The sequence below is a fragment of the Pyrus communis genome, chromosome 11 (genome assembly GCF_041283825.1).
Source record: "Pyrus communis isolate YQ-2024b chromosome 11, ASM4128382v1, whole genome shotgun sequence".
Lineage (NCBI taxonomy): Eukaryota > Viridiplantae > Streptophyta > Magnoliopsida > Rosales > Rosaceae > Pyrus > Pyrus communis.
In genome coordinates this window covers 2,371,600-2,394,904 of record NC_142575.1, presented here as the reverse complement: position 1 = coordinate 2,394,904, position 23,305 = coordinate 2,371,600, and the positions used below count along the sequence as shown (strand labels likewise).

Genomic DNA, 23,305 nt, shown 5'->3' with positions numbered 1-23,305 from the left:
ATTTTCTACCCTTGTACTAATGGTCATTTGGATTCTTACGTTTATTAACACATGAAAATGAAAGTTGCATGACACTCTTACTATATGTGATTTAATACCTAAAAAGTCAAGAATTAGATTAATTGAGAAATTGTTAATTGCATTCTCATTCTGTTCTTCTTCCAAAAAGAGTAAAGTGTAAAGTTATATAATTATGATAGTGATATCTGGACACCCATTTTTACTTCTCACACTTCTCTCAATTTTCGATTGTTGGATCAGATGGATGATTGAAGATTAAGAGCCAAAATTAACAAAGGTGTGTAAGAGGTAAAAATGTGTGTATGAATAACACTATCCGTATAAATGATAAATTTAATAATTTAATAAATATAAGAAATTGAGTCTATTTAGATACACTAACTTATTACACCAACAACTAATACACCAATTTCTTATTTATTATGAATAAATAAGTTTCAAAGCGATCAACTAAAACACAAAACTAGAGAAACACCACCGTATCAATTGTAGTTTAAAAGTCAGTTTGCACGCTTGAGCGCTTGCTGAGAAGCTAGTTATCTATAACCACTGGAAGGGTACTATTATTTTGTTCATTTGACTCAGTTGGAAGATTTCCTATCCTCTTGGGTTTTTGACTAGAAAGCCTAGAAGGTTTTAGAATAAAGTGGCAACCGGTAACTTACAAAGACCAAGGACAGTGGTTTTATTGTCTTTTTGTTACCACAATCAAAATTAAAAAATAAGATAAAAAAACTTAAAAAATCAGACATTGGCAAAAATAGAATCTTTCGTTGTTTCTCCTTCCTACTTTAAACGAAAATAACAACATTCGGACGCATCAATCCATTCAATCTTCTCAAAGTTTGAAGCTTTTGAGCAAGAACCCTCCTTCCTTTCCCAATCCTTAGATTTCCCAGTTCGGCAATTTCTCCATTTCTCACTCCAAGGTGCCTGGACCTTCCAATCTTTAACTCTCCTGTTGAAAGAGAAGAGGTAAATTTTCGATCAATTTTTGTTGGGTTTTTTTGTTTCAGATGTTGATCGATCGAGTGTTATGTGTGAAATTCGTTTTGTTGGTTTTTTTGTGATCTGATTGGCGTAAATCGTATCGGGTTTTCGATTGTATATGAATTTCAAGGTTTTGATTTTTCATGCCTACCTAAATCGATTCGTGTTTAGAATCAGCTTGAATGAATGCAATTTCTGATGCAAAAAATGCTTGCGTAATTATAAACTGTATCGTCGTTCGAATATCCAACTTTTGTACGAATTTTGTGCTCTTTTCGTAGGTTTTGGTTGAAATTGCTCAATCCTGTGCTTTTGTGTTTGGCAGTTTTGTTGGGTTCATTGGATTTGATGGATACCAACTGGAGGCCTCCTCAAGGTGGAGAGCCTGCCATGGATGCCGGTGATTGGAGGAGTCAGCTGCAGGCTGATTCAAGGCAAAGAATTGTCAACAAGATGTAAGTGTTTTTCTTTGTCTGGAATTTTTTTATTTGAGCTGTAGTGTAATCTAGCATAATCTAATCGAAACTAAGGGGAGAGGAATTTGAACTTAAAACAGATTTTAGGGGATTGAATATGATTCCAGTTTTGATATTATCAACGCTACCCCCATGCATTGGTAGTCAGTAACTTATGTTGATTTATTGCATGTATAGAATGGATACGTTGAAGAGGCATCTTCCCTTCTCCGGACAGGAGGGATTACTGGAACTCAAGAAAATTGCCGTAAGGTTTGAGGAAAAGATTTATACTGCAGCCACAAGCCAGGTACATCCATGATATTGGGTTTTAATTTTTCATTGTGCATGACATGTATGCGTACTTTAATACGTATTGATCTATTACTTATGTCATTTCTTAAATAAATGTTGTCTATGTTTGAACTTTCATTGTTTTTGGATAGAATTGTATTCTAAGTTTAGCATGGATTTCTTTTATTTTTACAGTCGGATTATCTACGGAAAATTTCGCTGAAGATGCTCACAATGGAGACCAAGTCTCAGAATTCAATGGCCAATTCCTTACAATCTAACTCTGCTGGTAACAGCAACAGGCCTCCGGATCCAGGTAAAAACAACTATTGAAAACTGCACTCCTATTTGATGCAAATTTTAATTATGCTCTCAGCTACCCTTTTCTCTCCCAGGTAGCTTTCTTCGTGATCATTAATTAGTTGCTAGAAACATTCTTTGTTTTTCTTAATTACTTCCGCATTTCTTAACTGAAATGATTCGTTCTTGATGTCTTTATTCGCTCGTATTTAATGGGTCAAATGATGAGTATAAATGACATTTAATGTATTCTTGTTTTGACGCTTGTTTATGTGATGTTTATTCTTTCTATTTTACTTGAGTAGGGTCTTTTGCTATGCAACCCCAAGTCCCCAATCAAGGGCAATCACTCTCTATGCCGTTGCCAGCTAATCAATCTCAAGGACGCCAACAACTTCTATCACAGAACATCCAGAATAACGTTCCGCCTGCTGGAGTTCAAAGTTCGTCTGGCTTATCATCTGCACTACCTCCTTCTTCCGGTTTAACCCAGACTTCTATCCCAAGTATTGTTGGACAAAATCCAAACATGCAAAATATGTCTGGAAGTTCACAGAACTCATTAGGGAACTCCATGGGCCAGGGGGTACCCTCCAATATGTTTGCTAATTCAAGGCAAGTGCCAGGAAGGCAACAGGTAGTTCCCCAACAGCAGCAGCTGCAGCAATCCCAGAATTCGCAGCAATATGTGTACCCACAACAGCTGCAACATTCGCTTTTGAAGCCCAAATATCAGCAGGGAAATATGCCACAACTTGTGCAACAGCAACAGCAACAGCAACAGCAACAGCAGCAAAACCTATTACAACCGACTCAGCTGCAGTCTTCACAGCAATCTGTTATGCCAACATCATCTGTTATGCAGCCTTCGGTTCAATCATCGCTCTCGAGTCTTCAGCATAATCAACAATCTGTTATGCAACAGTCATCACAACCCATGCTTCAGCAGCATTCACAGCCAGTTCTCAGGCAGCAACAGCAGGCTCAACAGCCCGCTGTTCATCAACAGCAAACACCAATGCCACAACAGCCAATATTACCCCAGCAACAGCAGCAGCAGCCGCTTATGGTGCAACAGGCAACTGCTTCAAACTTGTCCCAGAATCAGATGATTGGACAACAAAACAATGTCGGTGATATGCAGCAGCAGCAGCAACAACAGAGGTTGCTAAGCCAGCAGAATAATCTTTTAAACCTGCAACAACAACAGCAGCAGCATCAACAGCAAAAGCAACAACACCAGCAGTTAATGGCTCTACAAAGCAACCCTTCTAATATGCATCAGCAACAATTGGGCCCTCAGAGTAATGTTACCGGGTTACAGCAACAGCAGCAAAGCAACCCTTCAAATATGCATCAGCAACAGTTGGGATCTCAGAGTAATGTTACTGGATTACAGCAACAGCAGCACCTCGGAACTCAAAGTGGTAATTCTAGCATGCAACCAAATCAGCACTCTGTACACTTGTTGCAGCAACAACAACATCAGAATGCATCTAACATGTTACCTTCTCAAGGACAGCAGTCACAACCTCAGGCATCCCAGATGCAACAAATGAGTTTGCAACAGCAGTCAAATCCACTGCAACGAGATATGCAACAAAGACTTCAAGCATCAGGTCAGATATCAGGAACCATGCTTCAATCACAAAACGTAATGGATCAGCAAAAGCAGTTATATCAAACTCAAAGAGCCCATCCTGAGACATCATCGAGTATGGTTTTTTGCGCTTATGCACTTTCCTTCTTATATGCATGTGCTTTCATGATATCTGGATTATCATAGCTGCACATTTTGGACAGAATCTTGTTTTATATTTTTATTTTACTTTCATATTATGTGCCATTTGGATCAGTTTACATATTATATTATGAGTAAATAACAGTCATTTTTATGTGATGATCTGATTTTGTTACTAAAAACGGTCTTCATTATATGTTTTTATGGGGGAACAATTTTTTTGCATGACTTTGGTAATATATTATTTTGTTATGGTTGCCAGATGTAGGAGTCTAGACTGTCTATGGAAAATAATCTAGTTTTGGAATTTTATCTTTACCATATGTAACTTTTTGTATTAGAAAATAACATGGATGTGCATTGGACTTGGTCAATAGAATTTTGTACGCATGGCTATCATGCCAAGTAGGTGTATCCCACCTTCCCATCACATGTTTGTTGTCACCATCACTTTTAAAGAGATGCATCATCCTTCTCTGTCAAACACGATAATTTCTGTTCTTTGCTAATTCCTTCAGCATCTGGCCATCATGGAATGGAGAACCAGATTCCTATGCACAATATGTGGTCACATGAAACTGTAGAGCTAGAGCAAGCCTTGGTCTTTCTTGATTCCCTGCTTTTCTTTGTAGAGGTTGATATGTGTAGTGGACTTGAGATTTATATTTGGTAATTGGATGATCAGTGTGGTTTAAGTGTATATAAAAGGAACAGAGGGCATTGACTACTATTATACTATATGTTGCAGCACAGTGGAGGAAAAATAAAAGAAGTTAAATACAAACTGAAAGAAAAATAAATTCAAAGTTAATCTTGTATTCTTAATATCCATAGGCTGAACTAGGGTTGAGTAATAGAGATTGACGTGGTTATATAATCTAAAGTAAAACCCCCAAGGAAATGAAATAATTATAGTAAATAATAGTCCACGAGGATAAGGACATAATTATTAAACCCGACTAACAGAATAGAATTTATATAAATAGCCTAGTTATGAGTTTTGCGTCTATGCCTAAAATTAGGTTTATGGACCACCGTAATTACCATAAGTTTACCTTTCACCTCTGGTGCTACATGTTTGCCATCAGAGTTCTTTCGAGCAATTTACTGGTGGAAGCTGAAGCTTCTGTTGCCTTTGACTTTAGTTTTGCATCTTTGGCTTTTCATGAGCTATTGTGATAGAGAGGCTATTCTTATGTTCTTACATAATGTTAACCCTTTTTCTCTTGATAATTAACTCCACAATTACTTTTAAACAAAAGAAATAGAACCTTTGAAAATCTTCCCATAAAAGAAGTAATTGCCTTCATAAGCATAAAGTAGGAACAAAATCGCATCTGAAGTGCCTTTCATACCTTTGGTTTTGAAAATATGGGTTTTTATTCTTCAGTCTTGCTTCTATTGGTTTATAGATAAAGAGCTTTTGGTGGACTTCTATGTTTACTAAATGTCGTTGCCTGTGGATGTATCATCTACAATCTTGTGCATGCATGGTCCTGTTCCCTTTGGCTCATGAAGCTTCTAGTCTGTTCCTAGGTTGCTTATGATGTTGGAATGATATTTATATTTTGTTTTACAAAAAATACATGTTCAACTGTTTTGGGAACGATTGTTTTCCATTTTTGTCAATGTTTGAATGCAATGCTTTTCTTTTTTTTTTTTCTTCTGATTTTTAATCCTCGTGCCCAAAGTTATTTTCATGTGCAAACATTGACATATATTCCTGTGTATTTTGTAGCATCTCTAGATTCCACAGCTCAGACTGGACATGCAACTGGGGGTGATTGGCAAGAGGAGGTCTATCAAAAAGTAAGATGGCCAGACTTCTTGCCTATTGATGGCTTTCACATACAACATTTTAACATAAAATACAAATAATTAGGTGTGGGGGTTGGGAATAGAGCCACTGGAAAATAATTATACTAATGCCAAAATTGCCTTGATTGGGGATTTTAAAGAAATACATACTACTTCAGCTTCCATCTGTTGGGAGTTAACTAAAACTTGATTGTGGGGCAGCTTTGTTAAGCTTCCATCGGTTGGGAGTTAATTAAAACTTGCTTCATTAGACACAAGCATACATGATCTCATGCTGTCTGAATTCATGGTTGCATACGGGATCTTTTCCATTGACATTGATGATATGATGGTGTTGGCAAGCATGTAGATGCAGCAAAGTTCTTTCTCATCATCTTTGTACTTATGACTTTCATTTGCAGATCAAAAGCATGAAGGAATTGTACTTTCCCGAACTAAATGAAATGTATCAGAAAATTGCTACCAAACTTCAGCAGGTATGTAATCAATTCAATTTTTTTCTTTCTCTCATAATGTTGTTTGAACTTTTACCAATAAGCGGGCTTTCCCTGCTAGGTTATTGTGGTGATGTTCTCTGATAGATTCTACGTAGATCTCCCTTTTAACTATTGTAGACAGTCAACATGTGATTGTTACCTCACCAATAATGCTAATAACTTTTTGCAACAAAGTCTTGTTACTCCTTATATTGCTGTTCTTTTGCTTACTGACGTCTGTTCTTTCTGTTTGCCAGCACGATTCTCTTCCACAACAACCAAAGTCAGAGCAGCTTGAGAAGCTAAAAATGTTCAAAACCATGTTGGAGCGCCTCATATCAGTCTTACAGATTCCCAAGAGTAACATTACACCTGGTTTGAAAGAGAAGTTGGGTACATACGAGAAGCAGATAGTAAATTTTATCAATACGAATAGACCGAGGAAGCAAGTTCCTCCTCTGCAACAAGGGCAGCTCCCCCCACCTCATATGCACTCCATGCAGCAGCCGCAATCCCAAATTACTCAAGTGCAGTCGCATGAACATCAAATGAACCCGCAGTTGCAAACAATGAATTTACAAGGTTCTGTGCCAACAATGCAGCAGAACAATATGACAAGCTTGCAGCAAAATTCGATGTCTTCTATATCTGGGGTTTCAACAGCACAGCAGAACATGATGAATTCATTGCAGCCGAGTACAAATTTGGATTCTGGACAGGGAAATGCACTGAACTCTTTGCAGCAAGTTCCGGTGGGATCTATCCAACAAACTCCTGTCAGTGCTCCCCAGCAAGCAAACATGAATGCCTTGTCATCACAGAGTGGGGTTAGTATGCTGCAGCCAAATATTAATTCCCTTCAGTCAAATTCTGGTATGCTTCAACACCAGCAAATGAAACAGCAGGAACATCAAATGTTACAGAATCAACTGAAGCAACAGTATCAACAGCGAATGCAGCAGCAATTTATGCAGAAGCAGCAACAACAATTGCAGCAAGCAAAGCAACAGCTTCCGGCACAGATGCAGGTGCACCAACACCAAATGCCACAGCTTCATCAAATGAATGATGTAAATGACTTGAAGATGAGACAGGGGATGGGTGTTAAGCCAGGGGTTTTTCAGCAACATATGCCCGCAGGCCAGCGTGCTTATCCGCAACAGCAGTTGAAATCAGGATCTCCATTTCCTATTCCATCAACAAACCAACTCCTTCAGGCTGCATCTCCTCAAATTTCGCAACATTCTTCTCCCCAAGTTGACCAGCAGAATATACTGACTCACCCGAAAGCTGGAACCCCTTTGCAAACTGCTGGTTCACCTTTTGTCATCCCATCTCCTTCAACTCCCATGGCCCCATCCCCCATGCCAGGGGATTCTGAGAAACCTTCCTCACTATCGAATGCTGGGAATATTGGACATCAACAAGCAGCTGGGGTGGGAGCACCGGTCCAGTCCCTTGCAATTGGCACCCCTGGGATATCAGCCTCTCCTTTGCTTGCTGAATTTAGTGTACCAGACGCTACTCATGTTAATGCTTTGTCAACTATTTCTGGCAAGTCGAGTGTTACCGAGCAGCCTCTTGAACGCTTGATTAAGGCGGTAAGTAAAGTGATTTATTTTACATTTTTCTCTTTTTGAGTGCTATAATGATGTTTCAGTATTTACTACGTTTCCTTCCCTCACTTGTGCTTAAATTAAATCTGTATTTTGAACTTGCAGGTGAAATCGATGTCGCCTAATGCATTGAGTGCATCTGTCAGTGACATTGGCTCAGTAGTTAGTATGATTGATAGGATAGCAGGGTCAGCCCCGGGTAATGGATCTAGAGCTGCAGTTGGTGAGGATTTGGTTGCAATGACAAAGTGTCGTCTGCAAGCAAGAAATGTTATGACTCAGGATGGATCAAATGGGACTAGGAAGATGAGGCGCTACACTAGTGCCATGCCCTTAAATGTTGTGTCTTCAGCTGGTAGTATGAATGATAGTTTCAAGCAGTTGATCAATTCAGAGACATCTGACCTGGAGTCAACTGCAACATCTCGTATTAAGAGGCCTAGGGTTGAGGTATTTATCTTTCTTATATACTCCTAGAAATTATAGCTGTTGCAATTGTTAGAGCAGTGGTTGGGGAAACTTGAAATAGTTAAAGTTTTACATAAAAAAGTGGAAATTTCCAGCAAGACTTCAAAGCTAATTGTTTTGCTGCGCACCTATGCATACACTTTATCTGACTGGACTGGCGTGCTTTGACAATTGGTACATTCTTAGTGGCATTGCCTGCATGCGAGTTAACTGTTCAAGATGATAACTTTTGTTGAATGATTTTTATTTCGGGTGTGTGTACGTCTCTCCATTGCTAATCTGGACTCAATGTTTGCTTATTTAAGGAATTTCTAACTCGTAGTTTTTCATTGTCTGATAAAAAGGCTTATTCCTGCTTCTTCATTGAACATAATTGTGTGGCTTATCTTGCAGGCTAATCATGCTCTTCTGGAAGAAATAAGAGAAATAAATAGGCGGCTTATCGACACAGTTGTTGATATCAGTGATGAAGATGTTGACCCCAGTGCAGCCGCTGCCGAAGGGGGTGAGGGTACTGTTGTCAAGTGCTCTTTTGATGCCGTGGCTCTCAGTCCAAGCTTGAAATCGCAGTATGCTTCAGCACAAATGGTGGGCTGTCAAACGTTAATGCCATGATTTTTTACATTTCTCCAAAATACTAAATATATGGTATTTACTTGGCTTTAATATTTTGCAGTCACCAATTCAGCCATTAAGACTGCTTGTTCCTACAAATTATCCCAACTGCTCTCCGGTTCTCTTGGACAAGTTTCCAGTTGAAGTCAGGTGAGAAAACAATTATTCTGACTTTACATGTTGCTGCTGTTACATAGACGTTTCCCAATGTGCATTCTCAGCCATACGGGCTTGTGCCCTTTTTCTTTTACCGCATTCTGGTGAAATCCTTATTCAAATGTCATTTTTCTCGATGAAAAAAATGCGCTCATTAGATGCATGCCCTATTTCCCAATTCAATTTATAGTTTGTCTTGGTAAAAGTATGTGGTGCCATGACGATGAGACAGAGTCTCTCAATTATTTTTCGTTCCTCTTTTGAGTTTCATGTACTCCTTTTGCTTTCATGTGCCAAATTTTAAAGCATAAATTCGCTGTAAATGTTCTACTTTTGCAGTAAGGAGTATGAAGATCTTTCTGTGAAGGCCAAGTCGAGGTTTAGCATATCTCTAAGAAGCATTTCACAACCCATGTCCCTTGGGGAGATAGCAAGGACTTGGGATGTTTGTGCACGTGCAGTTATTTCTGAGCACGCGCAGCAGAGCGGTGGAGGAAGTTTCAGCTCAAAGTACGGGACATGGGAGAACTGCTTGAGCGCTACTTGATCGATCCTCTGTTTATTCATTGAACAGAGTTATTCCAAGGGTTGTCGTGATAACCGCGATGGTATTTTTCTGTGATGATTGAAGCATTTTTATGGGCAGGCATGTATAGGAGGAACTTACCTTAGTATGTGTGGGGAATAATCTTGGGGGATGTTATTTAGCTTCTTGGTGGTGAATTTATCTGAGGTTAATTCTGCGTGATTTACTTGAAATACTGTAAGTCATCTCGGAATTGTCTGTATGTTTCCGTTTTGTTGAAAATGTGGCATCTTGCCGTGTTCTGCAGTCTGTTTGTAAAGAGTATTGTGTCAATATTTTCCCAGGTTATTTATAAGATGGAGATATCCAGGAATGTCATCTCAGTGGCGAAAGTTGCATTGAGCTTGGCAGCATGGAGTCGGGTGAAATCAAAATACATGGAGTCTGTTTTTGTAAAATATCCTCTCATGAATGACGTCGTTGAACTCATCATCCAAGTTTTATCTTTATCTGGTAACGAGAAGTACTAGCATTAGCGACGCGTATCACAACACGTCAACTACGAGAGGTTTTTTGGTAGGGAATTGGATCTGCTCGATGGAGCCTAGGGATTAAATCATCTAGGCCGTTGATTGGTGTGTAAAAGAAATTAGAATTGTTGGTTGTGGTGGACCAGGAAAATAAGTTAATGGAGACCGTTGGATTTAATTTGTGCAGTTCAAATGAATTGATCCCTAAGCTTCGGATGTTGTCCGGAGTGGATCCAATTCCCTTGGGTACGACACACCCCCAATCTGGATTGTTTGAGAAGAAAGAGGGGTGGGACGGGGACTAAAAGTGGGCTAGGTTAGCATGACAAATCAGGAAGGTGGGGTAAGTGAGTGTTTTTTGTTTTGGCTCGGGTTCGTATTGGTGAGTTAGTCCGAAAATTGAATCTTAGAGTTTCTCGTCAACTACAGACACGAAAACTAATACACAACGGAGAATTGAGTCCTACATTGGAGATATAACAAATTAATACAGTTTAAATGGGAAAAATTCATTTCTCATATTACCGGGAACTTTTGTGATATAACCGCTAGTATTAAGTGAAGGATGGTAATCAAGGATTCTATGACACCAAATTCGGTATCTTTCTTTTTTGGTGTTTGATTTCAGCCACCATACAACATAAGAGGAATTCAGAGATCACTCATCATCCATGTTTTATTCATATCCCAACGCCACAAGAATGCAAATCATCTCTGATCGCCTGTATGTTTTCGTCGGCTTGAAAATGCCGCACAATGCGTGCAGTATTCCAGCGATGTCAACTGGAAAGTTTGCAAGGAGCATTGAGTCAATGACTGAATATTCATGAAAAGGTATCTAAATCGACGAACGATGTTAGCCAGAAACAAGATATTAATTTTGGTACATGAAATAATTTACCAAACAGTGTGATTACACAATTACAAGGTAATGTATGAGAATCGATACAACCTAAAATACACATTGTATTACAGTCACGGAAGAAACAATGATAAGAACGGCACAACAACAGTAGCGAGGCTGCTTCCTAGAAAACCAGCCCGTCTCCAAAGCAAAACTTGAGGGGATAAAGTTTTCATTTCTGCTCCGTAAAACAGCGCCAAGAACGGCATCACAAGGTGAAAGTTTAACATTCATTTGAGTATGATGCGAACCATCTTGGCAATCTCATGACACGGTCTATTTTGAGCTCTCGTCAATAAGAATTCCACAGCAGCTTTCGAGTCATTGCGGGAGGGGCTAATCCAGGAATATCTCGAATATCCTTGTTGTTTGGATGAACCAGCTGAAATTTAAGATATAAAAACAATTGAACCATGTATCCACCAGGCACTCTTGTTAATAAACGGGAACTAAGTTTCTCAAATTCACTTAAAACTCTACGTAAGTTAAAAGAAATAGAAGAAACAATTACTCCATAATCAAAGGAAAATTAGTTCATTGCCGAACTAGGTAACTAGGAAACTCAAAATCTAAACAAAGATTTAGTCGGAAATTATTTCAGAAGAATACTTGCAACCAAGTAGAGACATTCAAGTACACCTTATCGCTTCCAAAGTATTACTTGCTTTCAAGTCTAGGATATGCTGCTTTCAGAAGCATCGTATGTACTTCTAAAATTTCAAACAAACAAGGCATACTTCAAGTATTTAGAAAAAGAAACTGCATCGAAGCACTAAAAATGTTGTATGCAAATGAAGATCAGGGATCGATTTTCAGCATACAAAAGCAAATAACCTGAGTGGTGTCAGCAGCAATAAAGGAGGCTAAAAACAATACTTCTCTAGCATCTATCAGGCTACACTTCGTAAAAAAATTAAGAACACAATTAAGTAGATGGAATTTAATTTAATACACATTGGTAACAAAACTAGAAGCAAGCATATTCATACCTTCACAATAATGATGGCTATGACTCCGACGACAATCAAGAAGAGTAATCCCATAATACATCTATCAGTTGCAACCTAACAGGAAAGAAAAAACAATCATAATGAGTAATAAAAGTAGCAAATATCATCAACATATGGAAAAAGAAAGTGGATAATTCAGAAGATGACCTGCCTACCAATTTCCCTGACCAGCTTAGAAGCTTTCTTGATTGAGAAATGTATAGAGTCCAGCTCGTTGACTATCCTGCTCATTTGTTCCGTCTAAACACGTAAAAAAAAAAAAAAAAAAAATTTAGTTACCATGCCTCTCCAATTTTCTACAAGGAATATGAGGAAACATAATTGAATACTACATACTTGAGCCTTGAGAGCTTGTGCTGTCTCTGTTCCAACATTGATGGTTTCATGAACAACCTATTACAAAACAGGAACACAAAGAAACGTTATACATGAATCACTTTTAACAACGCCTGATAGCAGGAACAAAGGTTTTCTTTGAATAATCAAATCGATCTTTTGCAGATGCACCCACCTTCTTTGATCTCTCAATGGCTTGATCTGTCTCATCCATCATTTGGTTTCCATTATCAATAAGTTGTTGATTCGTCATAGCTGCCAAACATATGGACTCCAGTTAACAAATAATTCATATGGAATATATGTTTATTGTCTTTCAGGTAAGACAACATGGTATGACTTGTTATATCAAGCAGAGTTTCTAGAGTTTCTGAACGTTTAACAAAATGCATCATTCATTTTCAGCATTCCATCTAAACAAAATACTAATGTCAGAGTTATTACCTAAATACATTTCTCTTAGGAACTTCTCTAAAAGTTAATATGCTTAGTTTTTTTTTTATTTTTTTTTGTTATGATATCAAGTTTAACCTCTAACCCTATACCAAAGGCACATGTGTAATTGGTTACCAAAGGCATACATCCATTATGCAGTCACTGTTTTCAATGGTGAATTACTGCAATACAATTCATTCCAGGATGGGAATACACTTCCTACTATTTCTCAATGTTATCAGTGAATGTAGACAAGACAAGTACTTTGGTATTCAAATTTATCTACAATTGATTTAATGAGCTCCAACTTAGAGTTGTGACAAAGCACATACATAAAGACCACCAAACCATATATATAATGCAACCAAACAAATAGAGGAAAAAAGGTAAAAGGTTGTATGTGGTGTCCTTTTGAGCGTCAGAGAGAGAAGAGAGAGAAGAGAGAGAGAGAGAGAGAGAGAGAGAGAAGCTGTATAAGGAAATTTTGCATTTCAATTAGTGCCCCTCAAGTGTGTATTTTTTCCTTTCCACATCAACTATGCAGGACGTTATGGCATCCACTATATAGTTGTACGAGTGTCTGTATGTGTGAGTCAGCACATGTGTGCATGTACAAGAGCACTCTTGTGAGAGCTATATATAAAACCATAGCATCTCAGCAGATGGGTAATATGTTGATAGTGGATTGTTAAACCCATAATTAGTGCAACAGTATACGGGGCTGGATTTCATGTTACCCGAGGCTAGCAAGACATTCTGTTCCCCCAAGTCTTCGGCCGGTCCATCAAAGAGATCAATTTTCTTGTTGCCAAGGTTTGATGCATACCTGTACCAAAGGCACACCAAATGTTTTTATAAATTCTTTTAAGAAAAATATATATCTTCAATTTAGAAAACAACTTTGACCCAAATATAAACCAGTACTTTGATCGTCCAATGGGACAATAATATAGTTCTTTTTCAACAAATAATAAAAACAAATTATTTTCCTGTATAGTACAACTTAGGCTTCTTCTTCTATTAAAAAATGATGGTGAATCAATTAATGTAATTTCTTGCTGATGCTAACTTACTGTTTTTTCAGAGCCACATATGAATTCAACTCTTTAATCTGCATAAAAGTTAAAACTATTAACACACATGTAACGTGGTAAAAACAATTAATAGATACAAGATGACAATTAAAACAAAGGAAATTAGAAAAGGAATAAAAAGTAAGCATAGCAGACTCCAGAAATAAAGTAAGGATTGAAAACACACCATCGACTGCTTTTTCTCATTCAGCATTCTACTGGTATTTGGATCATTTATTCTCTCCATATTCTTCACCTCTCTGTCAAATTCTTTGATAAGCCTGAAAACAACACAACATATAACCTTATTAACAGAAAGAACTTGAATTGGATGGGGACGTAGCGGGCAATTGGCCTCGAGACATTGAATAGTGTCAGTTTATGTTAGGCACTCCTTCTCAAGCCGCATCTCCTACAGATGAATGCCAGAAAATCGATGGCAGGAAACCCCATATGCTGGCCAAAAGAAGTAAACTAAGCAGGGTTCCATAAGATTATAGCACTTGTTTCTCAAATGGCATGTCAATACATAAGTCAAAATCGAACCCTTAATATTGAAATGAACAAAATTCTATAACATCAAGATCTAATGGAGCTTAGTGGACTGAAACTCATTTATTTCTTGGTCAACTACCCATCTGCTGATATTTAAGCTAATTCAATTGCATTACCTCCCATCACAATCAAAAACCCAATTTACCATTCAATAACTCTCAGCACAGAAATTCACCAACTTATACAATAACAACGACAACAACAACAACCAAGCCTTATCCCACTACGTGTGGTCGGCTGTATGAATCCTAGAACACCACTGCGCTCAGTTTTGCACCACATTAACCCACATTAAGCAAGACAAGAAACAAAGAGGATGAAACTGTGAAAACTAAATTACCTCTTACAGTCTCGCATCTTTTCAGTGAGCTCTTCCAGCTGCCTACTCCGCCTATTTGAGTCCTTAATCTTCTCCAGCTTCTGAAACCCATTTCTGCCATAAATTCAAACACGTAAGAGTATTAGAAAGCCTGTACTCTTCAGGAACCATAAAATAATCAGAAATTCGATCAAAAGCCAAACAGATGCTTACGATAATGCGCGCAAAATGTCGGTGATTTGTCCGTCGATCTCCGCTAGCTCTTCGCTGATTGAAGATAACGGATCCATCTCTCTCTAATACAAAATAATCCAATCCAATCCAATTTCCCAAACACCTTCAAATCATTACAAAACTCAGATCCTCAGAAATTTCCCAATCAAATCCAATCAGCTTCGAACCGCTGACCAAATCAAACCGAATGTTAAAACAAAGAATCAAATCGCATTCAGACAACTTCCAAGAACAGTCGAATCAAAAATTAGAAATGCGGCGGTGGGATCCGGGGCAATGTGGGCTGCGACGGGGATCGAGGACACAAAACGATTGAATAGATAGGTAAATTTCAATTGGATTTGAGTTCCTACTGATTGGAAATTAGGGTTTTTACCTGGTTGATATTTGGGTTCTTCGATTTGACTCGGAGCAGACCAGAGAGAGAAAGCTTAGCTGTTTCCGAACAGAAACAAAAAACGAACAAGAGCGCGCAAATCGAGGGACCTCCAACTGTGTTACCGGAGCACCAAATGCGCCAAGTTTTTTAAATGATCACGTGCAATGCACGTGCCTTTCCCATCAATAAAATGGAGGATGGATATGGATCATCTCCGGATTCATTCCATTAAATCTACCAATTCGATTCTTTGAAATTTAATCTAATGGTTAAAAACAGGGGCCACTTTTAAAAATTATAATAACTTTAGCCGTTTGATCAAATTTCAAAAACTCGGATTGTTAGATTTAGTGGAAGGGATCCGGAGAGGATCCCTTTTCCATGAAGGACAACCTGCATTCACAGGTGGTCGGTTGCAAGGATATTAAGGTTGAAAATAAGAAATTCTAAGCATATGAACTTATACATTTTTTTTCAATTTGTAAAAATAGAAAGTTGGAGATAGCGGTGGTACATAAGGAAGGGCTATAAAATTTTAATTTCTAGTACTTTTCTAATTCTAAAAAAGAATTTTTATGTTTGTAAAAAGAATAATGGATAATGCTTGAATTTCCTTTTAGATAATAAATATATTTTACCACTTTTAAATAATTTGTCTTTCAGTAAAAAATTTATAATCAGTGAGCGCAAAAGAAACAAATGTGAAAAAAAGGAATGAGGTTCATTTTCCCCCTTATTCCATTTAGTTGTGCATTGTGTGTAGAAGTTTCTACTCGAAAAATTATCACATGTAACAATAACACAACAATTCTTACTGGTTGGCATTGCATTTTAAAGCTCACAAATATTAGATGTATAACGAATTTATAGTATTGAATGAGAATCATCTCTCAAGTGTTTTTTTATGTTATGGTGAAAATCAAGCACCTTTATGATCCTCTTCACTCGAATTCAAGACTTCTCACCCTCTTTCCCACTCAGAATTCCACCTAACTTGTACAGAAAAAGTGATTCGGAAATGACTAAAATGACTAGGAAAATGATTTTCACTAAGAAGAAGGCCCATTGGAACAAGGTTCATTAAATAGAAGTAAAAGAAAAAAAGTATGGCCCAACCCGATTAAAAACCCGGGGGCCTAACCCGGCACCGCCGCCATTCTTTCTTATATGTTTACAAACTACAAAACGCTTCGTTTTCTTTGTTCTTCCTCATTTGTTCGGAAACAGCAAGCTTCTCTGTCTGGTCTGAGTCAATTCGAAGAACGAAAATTCAACCAGGTAAAAACCCTAATTTCCAATCAATTAGGAAGTCGAATTCATTTATTTACCCATGTATTCAATCGATTGTTCGTGCCAATTTTTGTACTTTTAAAATTATTGAATTCTAGAAACAAATCCCGATTTTGTTTAGGTTTACGTTTGGATGCTGAGAAAAAAAACCTGATAGAAATTCAAAATTTTGTTCGAAGAATTGGGGAAATTAAGATGGGATTGTTAACCATCTGGTTACTTTATATAATCTTTCATGAATTTGTTTGATTGGTTGCTGAGAAAAGCATGAAAACGAAGAGAAATTGAAATTTTGGGTTTCATTAACTCGAATTTGGGTTCGGTTTTTATTGGGTGTTTTGCTAGAATCATTCCGCATCATCGGCTTTGTTTTTGTCGTTCTACCACTAGGAAAAGAGCACCATTGTCGAATTGGTGTGTGTTTTTTATTTATAGGAAATGAACTTGAACTTGAATTTGAATACTCTCTTTCCCGTTTATATGTACGAACGTAGTCACTGTATTTTGATGTGCTCGTTGCACTCAGATGTATGTGATGAGCATTCTGCGAGTGTACGAAGTCATTGCAGGCTTGTGGATGATTGTTGGATGTTGTGCTTATTGTTTGGTTATCAGGTGTTGTAAAGACAGTTAGAAGACATGACGACGGCTGCTCGACCCACGTGGGCACCTGCGAAAGGTGGTGATGAACAAGGTGGTACTCGGATTTTTGGACCATCACAGAAATACTCATCCAGGGATATGGCTGCCCATACATCTCTAAAGCCCAGGTAGATTTGTCATTGTTACTGATTCTTATGCGTGTTAAACATTTTTAGAGTGCATCATGTACAATGCAACTCTGCATGTGTTTATACCTCTTTTTCCCCTCCAAATTTCCGTTGTTCTGTTTATCTTTCTGGTTATGGTAATATGTGAGTGGGTTTTCCTGGGATTCTAATTTTGGACTTTGCCTTTCTTGGTATGCGTGTATACAGAAAGCCGGGGCAAGACACCCAGGATGAGTTGCAAAAGAAGAACCTCCGGGAGGAACTGGAAGAGAGCGAAAGAAAGCATTATTCATCAAAGGATAAATCTTATAGTTGTATGATATCTTCCTCAGATTTTTTACAAGCACTTGGGGGCGGGTTGACTAGTTCTTTTTTTTCTATTTCTCGAGTCTATAGGGGATGTGATGTTATTTCCTCATCGTTTCTAATTGATATGTGCATTGTGCAGATGACAGAGATCGCAGGAGGGGAAACCAGCTGTTGTTGGAAGGTGTATATTCTAAATCTTATATTTTACATTTTAAGGTAGCAAGTTGATAAATAAGTAATGCTCAATTACTAACTAAAAATATTTTTGCTCATAGGGGGCAGAAGGGACACTGAAATTGTGCCACGTAATATAGATGCTGATGATTCTGACGTGGAAGCTCAAAGTGATGATGAAAGGTCAGTATTCTTTGCAGATATATTCGAATCCAAATGTATAAATAGTTTCAGTCAAGTGCTAGCGTAGCTTTGATGTTGAATTATTAAAGTTCTATCAAATCTTCTGATGCAAGACATGCTTGGATATATAAAATATAACTCTAATGGTTTTGTGAATTTAAGCAAGAAGAATTGTTTATAAGGCATTATGTATTGACTAGATGAACAGTTATGTGTTCCAGTTTGTTTTTTTCATGGTTGCGATGGGCTTTATTAGCTTAACTCCAAACTGGAGAACAATGCACAGAATTTCATGGTTTATTACAATCACTCATGACTTGTCTGCTTACAGTTTGGTTTGGACTTTTCTCAGTAAATATTACATCCATTTATGGTAGGGGTTCGTTTGTGTAGTTATGTAACTTCATGGTTGCCGACTTTCCATTTGAAACAATAACAATATCGGCATCTCAAAAATAGATACTTACAGACTAATAACAAGCCTTTAATTTGTTGGTAGTAATTTTACCTTTGCTTGTATAGTTCAACCCATTTCATGAGGTGTAATGATATTACTACGTGTTTCCCTAATATATGTGGAACAATTACTTTGATTATAGTGGTGAAGATGACGATGACGAGGAGGATGACATGGAAGCTCTACTGGCTGAGCTTGAACAAATAAAGAAGGAAAAAGCAGAGGAGAAGTTACGGAAGGTGAGCTTTCAATGAAGTGATGTGACGGAATTATCAATTGCTTTGATATCACTGAATATAACAAAAATTGTACTTTATGCTTCCACAGGAACGACTAGAGAGGGAGGAAGAGCTTAAAGTCAAGGAAGCAGAGCTTCTCCGAGGAAACCCATTGCTTAATGGTGCAGCACCCGCATCGTTTAGTGTGAAAAGAAGGTTAGTCAAGATTCTACTCCTAGCTTGTTCTGTGATCAAGTTAGGATTTTCCGGTGGTTCCATTCGGTCACTTCTCTAATAGCTCTCTTCTTTGTGGATCTTTTGGCGCAGATGGGATGACGATGTGGTGTTCAAGAACCAGGCCCGTGGTGAAACCAAGACTCCTAAGCGCTTCATCAATGATACCGTCAGGAGTGACTTTCACCGCAAATTCCTGCAGAAATACATGAAGTAAGACCTTGAAATCAATCGCTCTCTTGAGATGTAACCCTGAAGTATCGAAGACCAAAGAAACTTTTCGTCTTTAACAGTTGTATGTACTGTAATGTTGGAATTGAATGCACATTAAAGATCCAAGCTGGATCTTGAGATTGAGTGTTACCTGCTTATGAATTTCTTGAATTTGGTAATGCGATTGTTTATACTCGCTTCTATTTGTTTGTATATCTCTGTTTACGTAAATCGCTTTTACGAAACAGTGTCCCTAAGGACGCTCTTATGAGTTTTGAGGTCCCGAAAGTACTGATAAACACGAGGGCTCGAGTTTATGAGTTTTGATGCGCCAGGGATGAAATGAATGGTTTATAAAACAGCACCAATCAGCCCCCATCTTCGTTGGTTCACGTTTTGAACAAGGATGATCTTCCCTGTCCGCATTGATTTGTTGGGGTCGTGTTTGGAGTGACGCTCAACTTGGTTGATGCGTCTTCTGGTTGTATCCCCTTTCATCGCTGTCATTTTCGTTCTGCCTTCCCCTTGGTGTTTGCCTCTTTGTAGGCTTTCTTGTACTTTTGGCTTCTTGGTCTTGGAATGTTATTCCTAGTTTCCACAAAAAAAAAAAAAAAAAAAGAAAAAAAAAAAGCACAACAGCAAAGGATATCATCAACCCGACGATACTGGTATTGGATAAAATCTACAAAATTTCATTCCATTGCCAGCAATTGATAGGATACATATACAGAAACCAATCCGATAGAGATGAACTCATAAATATACAGAAAATACATATGAAAAAGAAAAAAAAAATTAACTCACAACAGCCTGCCTCAGATGGCATAAATTAAGATACAATGAATAATGTGCTTGCATACTTCAGAGTAACCTGCCAACAAATAAATAGAAACTGCGGGAAAAGGAGCAAACATGCCTTCTACTCGGCTTTATCCTTGGTTTCGTCCAGAACAAATTCCACGTACAAATCCTTAATAGCAATCACGACCGTTGTTATGAGCGGACCCATAATTGCACCCTGCAAACAATACAGTCCAACATTCATCGGGAGCATGTTAAGAAGTGAATGGATGTATCGACAACAGAAAATGGACTAGGTATCGACAACAGAAATGGACTAGGTATCATCATGTAATGGTCAAGGATGACAAAGTTGAAAAGGCTATGTGATCTGGCTAAATATATGAACCTTTAACCTATCTGGTTATCAACATTGCATGAATCTCCCCAGTGTAATGAAGATTGTTTCAAAAATTTTGTTCCAGAATGATGAACTTAAGTTTTTGATTTGTCGAAACTGGAAAGAGAATTTCTTCCTCGAATCCAGTTAAAAAAACATATAAGTTTGAAACTAGCTAAACACTTCAATTCGCGTATTTGTAAAGTAAAACTCGAAACTAGCTAAACACTTAAATTGGTTTATTTTGTAAAGTAAACCCAAAGTCATCATCCATGGTATATTTACCTCAAATGCGGATGGGAACAAAGTCATTCCACCGATGATGCTGAGTCCGGTAAGATATTGACTATGGCCCCCAGGTATGTCCTCCTGAATTTCAGACGCTCCGTAATCCATAAGCACGAGATGAATAACGGACAAGGTAATGGCTACTATATATCTACCTTCCAGCACCAGTTGCAGAGCTGCAGGGATGGTTGCAAACCACAATGGAAAGATTGGTAGCACAGAACTGAGGATTGCAAGAATGGTGGACGTGTACAAGAAATGTATTTTGAATAGCGTCAATAAAAGCCATGTGAGACATCCCTGAAAAATTGCAATCTCGGCTGTAGCCAAAAGAACACCGGATATAGCATTATCAAGAACTTCAACACATCTAACCCTCGCGGACTTTGAAATTGGAAGCATACTCATTGCTTGTTCAGTCACTCCGCCAGATTTGGATGTGATCAGATAATACAATACCCAGAAGAACACCATTAACTGAGACACAAAATTGAAAACCTCAGCTGCTCCAGAAACAATGGAACTACCGATAGAGAACATGAATTTTGCGCTGCCTCCAAGGACTGATGTACTGCTAGCAAGTATGCGCTGTGATACATCCATACCTCGCATGGCAAACCCTTTTGCCTTCTCAACTAAATCCTCTCTGGTGATTACCAATTCCCTAACAATTGCATCAACCTCTGTGTACATAAGTCCCCATTCCCTCTTACTAATCCGATCCCTCAAACTCACAAGTTTCTCTGTGTACTGAGACGGGCTAGCTAAAGCTGTTGAAGGCTCGGAAGAATTAGCAGACTGTCTTACTACAAAATGCTTAATTCCAGTTGCCAATTCTGTTATATTATAATGCAACGCCAAACTATCTAGCTGGTCCGACACAGTTTCATAAAACTTCGAAGTGTACCTATCCACCATTCCAGGCACATCATTCTCCTCCATCCACTGCTTAACGCCAATCTTCTCCGTGTAATTGCTCTCTTCCACATGTAACTTCAACGAAATCACTGCATCTTTGCTCTCGATCCCAATCTTATATGAAAAAAAGGTGACACCAACCAAAAACCCTAAAATCATAGCAAACATCAACCCAATTGCAACGATGGTCTCCAACCTTATCAATATCCTTCTGGTGAAAAACGCACTAATCGGGCTACGGCGAAAGCTACTGCATCTCAAGGAGGAAACAGTTGACATTGTCGACTCCACGCCTTTGGCACTAAACATAAAGCCTAGTCCAAGAATTGCCAGAGAAGCAACACCACCAATTTTCTCATAAGCAAGTATAAGTATCCAAAACGACACCAACCACCTCAACAACTTAGAGAACTCACTCCGGTGCCTCCTCCTGTAGTCAGATTTCGGTTTTCGTAGAAAAACCCGAAAGCAAACCTCCCTAATTTCGATAAGGGTACCTACGAAAACCCGAAAAATGGCCACCGGAACTGCCAGAACAGTTTCAGTGAGGCCAAGCCTCAAGGGCTCCGACCAAAACCCCACAAGGGTTTGCTGTATTCCTCTCAGAGGGATCGAGCAGAGCACCGCCCATTGAATTGGCCGCAAGTATTCCTCTAACAGCTTGCCGACGGCGTAAAATATGAATATAGTAAAGGCGAGGCCGGCGTGGGCCATGGTTATGTAGAGGGCTAATCGTACCTGGGGATCGCCGGAGATGGGGGTTTTCTGATCTGGGTCGGCGGATTTTGGCGGGCCCTTGGGCGGCCGTGCCTGGGGTTCGGACGCCTGGGGCTCTGGGGTTGAGGATTTTCGGATTGAGGCTGATCGGAACATGTCTTGCCAAGCAGGGTTTGCTGAGGGGGGTTCGGAGCTTGGGTCTGAGTAGGCAACTAAAGCCATCGTTTTAGAGAGAGAAAGTCAGAGAGAGAGAGGATAAAGTTTGAATCTTTGAAGCTCTAAAATGTTGGGTTTTTTGTTTTGTGTTGGTGGGCTGGATTGGAGTGCAGAAAAACAGAGCTCAGAGAGAATAAGAACTTCAGGTGGGGAATTATTGGGCAGTTAAGTGGATGACAGAGAGAGAGAGAGAGGAGAGGGAGAGAGAGGAGAGAGAGAGCTCAGGTGGGGTGTGGGAGGATGAAATGGTGGGGTATTGACCATAAACTGTGTGGAAGAGGGAGAACTGGAGGAGGATGATGTGTGACAGTGTCAGTCTGTGTTGTTCTTATAGTTTGTGGAGGGCGTGTCAAAGAGGCCGACTAAAAAGAGTAAAGTTGTTGTATAACTCAAATCACCATCCTAGATTTTTTTAATCTAATTATAGAGTAATCCAAGGGTTAGAAATTGATCATGGATTCCTAACTGATATGAGGTTAAGGTCAATTTTGTCTAGAGAAGAGGACTTTCATACGACAGAAATGTCATTGTAACGGTATTTCAAACCAATCACGCACTGTTATGTGAAGAAGTAAAAATTCATAACATTGAAGTTGGAATACCACTACAGTAACATTTTTGTATATAGGGAAGTGTCTCTCACAACATTGTCGATGAGGAGAGAGCTCTAAGCTAGAGACACTATTTTATACAACACATCAGTTTCTCTCCACATATCAATAATTGTTCTAATATTGGAGAGGTGAGAAATCAAACATATGGCTCGAGTGCAAGGTTAAATATTTTTAATATTTGAGTTATAAGTCTCTTATTATTATAACGATAAATTAAATAGGATATCCGTTTGATCAAATTATTGTAATAATTAGAAGTTGATTTGCTCAAAA

At 38.5% G+C, this 23,305-nt stretch overlaps 4 protein-coding genes across 6 annotated transcripts; 2 read left to right on the top strand and 2 right to left on the bottom strand.

Moving 5' to 3' along the window:
- The first annotated feature begins 596 nt into the window (after positions 1-596).
- Positions 597-9,782, top strand: LOC137741591 (mediator of RNA polymerase II transcription subunit 15a). 2 transcript variants are annotated; one of them, XM_088679418.1, is made up of 13 exons: positions 745-996; positions 1,337-1,466; positions 1,665-1,776; positions 1,956-2,076; positions 2,366-3,775; positions 5,540-5,610; positions 6,021-6,095; positions 6,353-6,922; positions 7,019-7,696; positions 7,817-8,161; positions 8,573-8,767; positions 8,856-8,944; positions 9,290-9,782. In XM_088679418.1, the coding sequence occupies exons 2-13, from the start codon at positions 1,360-1,362 to the stop codon at positions 9,495-9,497; spliced, it is 3,981 nt and encodes a 1,326-aa protein (XP_088535544.1). In that variant the 5' UTR covers positions 745-996; positions 1,337-1,359; the 3' UTR covers positions 9,498-9,782. The 2 variants fall into 2 exon arrangements, with proteins under 2 accessions (XP_068337387.2, XP_088535544.1); XM_068481286.2 differs by having other exon boundaries at positions 597-996; positions 6,353-7,696.
- Positions 9,783-10,862: 1,080 nt separating this feature from the next.
- On the bottom strand, positions 10,863-15,371 carry LOC137743611 (putative plant SNARE 11). Of its 2 annotated transcripts, none has more exons than XM_068483536.2 (11): positions 15,249-15,371; positions 14,852-15,041; positions 14,660-14,752; positions 13,952-14,045; positions 13,765-13,802; positions 13,429-13,517; positions 12,432-12,511; positions 12,257-12,313; positions 12,068-12,160; positions 11,900-11,974; positions 10,863-11,292 (listed from the first exon to the last, which is right to left on the bottom strand). In XM_068483536.2, exons 2-11 carry the CDS (start codon positions 14,926-14,928, stop codon positions 11,203-11,205), a joined length of 786 nt encoding a protein of 261 aa, XP_068339637.2. In that variant the 5' UTR covers positions 14,929-15,041; positions 15,249-15,371; the 3' UTR covers positions 10,863-11,202. The 2 variants fall into 2 exon arrangements, with proteins under 2 accessions (XP_068339637.2, XP_088535545.1); XM_088679419.1 differs by having other exon boundaries at positions 14,852-14,975; positions 15,249-15,362.
- A 962-nt stretch (positions 15,372-16,333) lies between these two features.
- On the top strand, positions 16,334-19,302 carry LOC137742460 (uncharacterized). The gene is made up of 8 exons (XM_068482334.2): positions 16,334-16,529; positions 17,157-17,311; positions 17,519-17,625; positions 17,760-17,801; positions 17,896-17,977; positions 18,577-18,673; positions 18,762-18,868; positions 18,980-19,302. Exons 2-8 carry the CDS (start codon positions 17,181-17,183, stop codon positions 19,101-19,103), a joined length of 690 nt encoding a protein of 229 aa, XP_068338435.1. The 5' UTR covers positions 16,334-16,529; positions 17,157-17,180; the 3' UTR covers positions 19,104-19,302.
- A 468-nt stretch (positions 19,303-19,770) lies between these two features.
- Positions 19,771-22,764, bottom strand: LOC137742204 (transmembrane protein C9orf5 protein). Its single transcript, XM_068481996.2, has 2 exons — positions 20,565-22,764; positions 19,771-20,117 (listed from the first exon to the last, which is right to left on the bottom strand). The coding sequence occupies exons 1-2, from the start codon at positions 22,422-22,424 to the stop codon at positions 20,019-20,021; spliced, it is 1,959 nt and encodes a 652-aa protein (XP_068338097.2). The 5' UTR covers positions 22,425-22,764; the 3' UTR covers positions 19,771-20,018.
- Positions 22,765-23,305: the final 541 nt, after the last annotated feature.

Coding starts and splice junctions, on each gene's coding strand:
- LOC137743611 (XM_068483536.2), bottom strand. CDS start 14,928: ATGGATCCGTTATCTTCAATCAGCGAAGAGCTAGCGGAGATCGACGGA. Junction 12,161..12,256: donor CACAAGCTCTCAAGGCTCAA/GTATGTAGTATT, acceptor TTACGTGTTTAG/ACGGAACAAATGAGCAGGAT. Junction 11,293..11,899: donor TAGCCATCATTATTGTGAAG/GTATGAATATGC, acceptor CTTAAATTTCAG/CTGGTTCATCCAAACAACAA.
- LOC137742204 (XM_068481996.2), bottom strand. CDS start 22,424: ATGGCTTTAGTTGCCTACTCAGACCCAAGCTCCGAACCCCCCTCAGCA. Junction 20,118..20,564: donor TGTTCCCATCCGCATTTGAG/GTAAATATACCA, acceptor TATTGTTTGCAG/GGTGCAATTATGGGTCCGCT.
- LOC137741591 (XM_068481286.2), top strand. CDS start 1,360: ATGGATACCAACTGGAGGCCTCCTCAAGGTGGAGAGCCTGCCATGGAT. Junction 1,777..1,955: donor ATACTGCAGCCACAAGCCAG/GTACATCCATGA, acceptor TTATTTTTACAG/TCGGATTATCTACGGAAAAT. Junction 8,162..8,572: donor TTAAGAGGCCTAGGGTTGAG/GTATTTATCTTT, acceptor CTTATCTTGCAG/GCTAATCATGCTCTTCTGGA.
- LOC137742460 (XM_068482334.2), top strand. CDS start 17,181: ATGACGACGGCTGCTCGACCCACGTGGGCACCTGCGAAAGGTGGTGAT. Junction 17,312..17,518: donor CATACATCTCTAAAGCCCAG/GTAGATTTGTCA, acceptor GCGTGTATACAG/AAAGCCGGGGCAAGACACCC. Junction 18,674..18,761: donor CAGAGGAGAAGTTACGGAAG/GTGAGCTTTCAA, acceptor ATGCTTCCACAG/GAACGACTAGAGAGGGAGGA.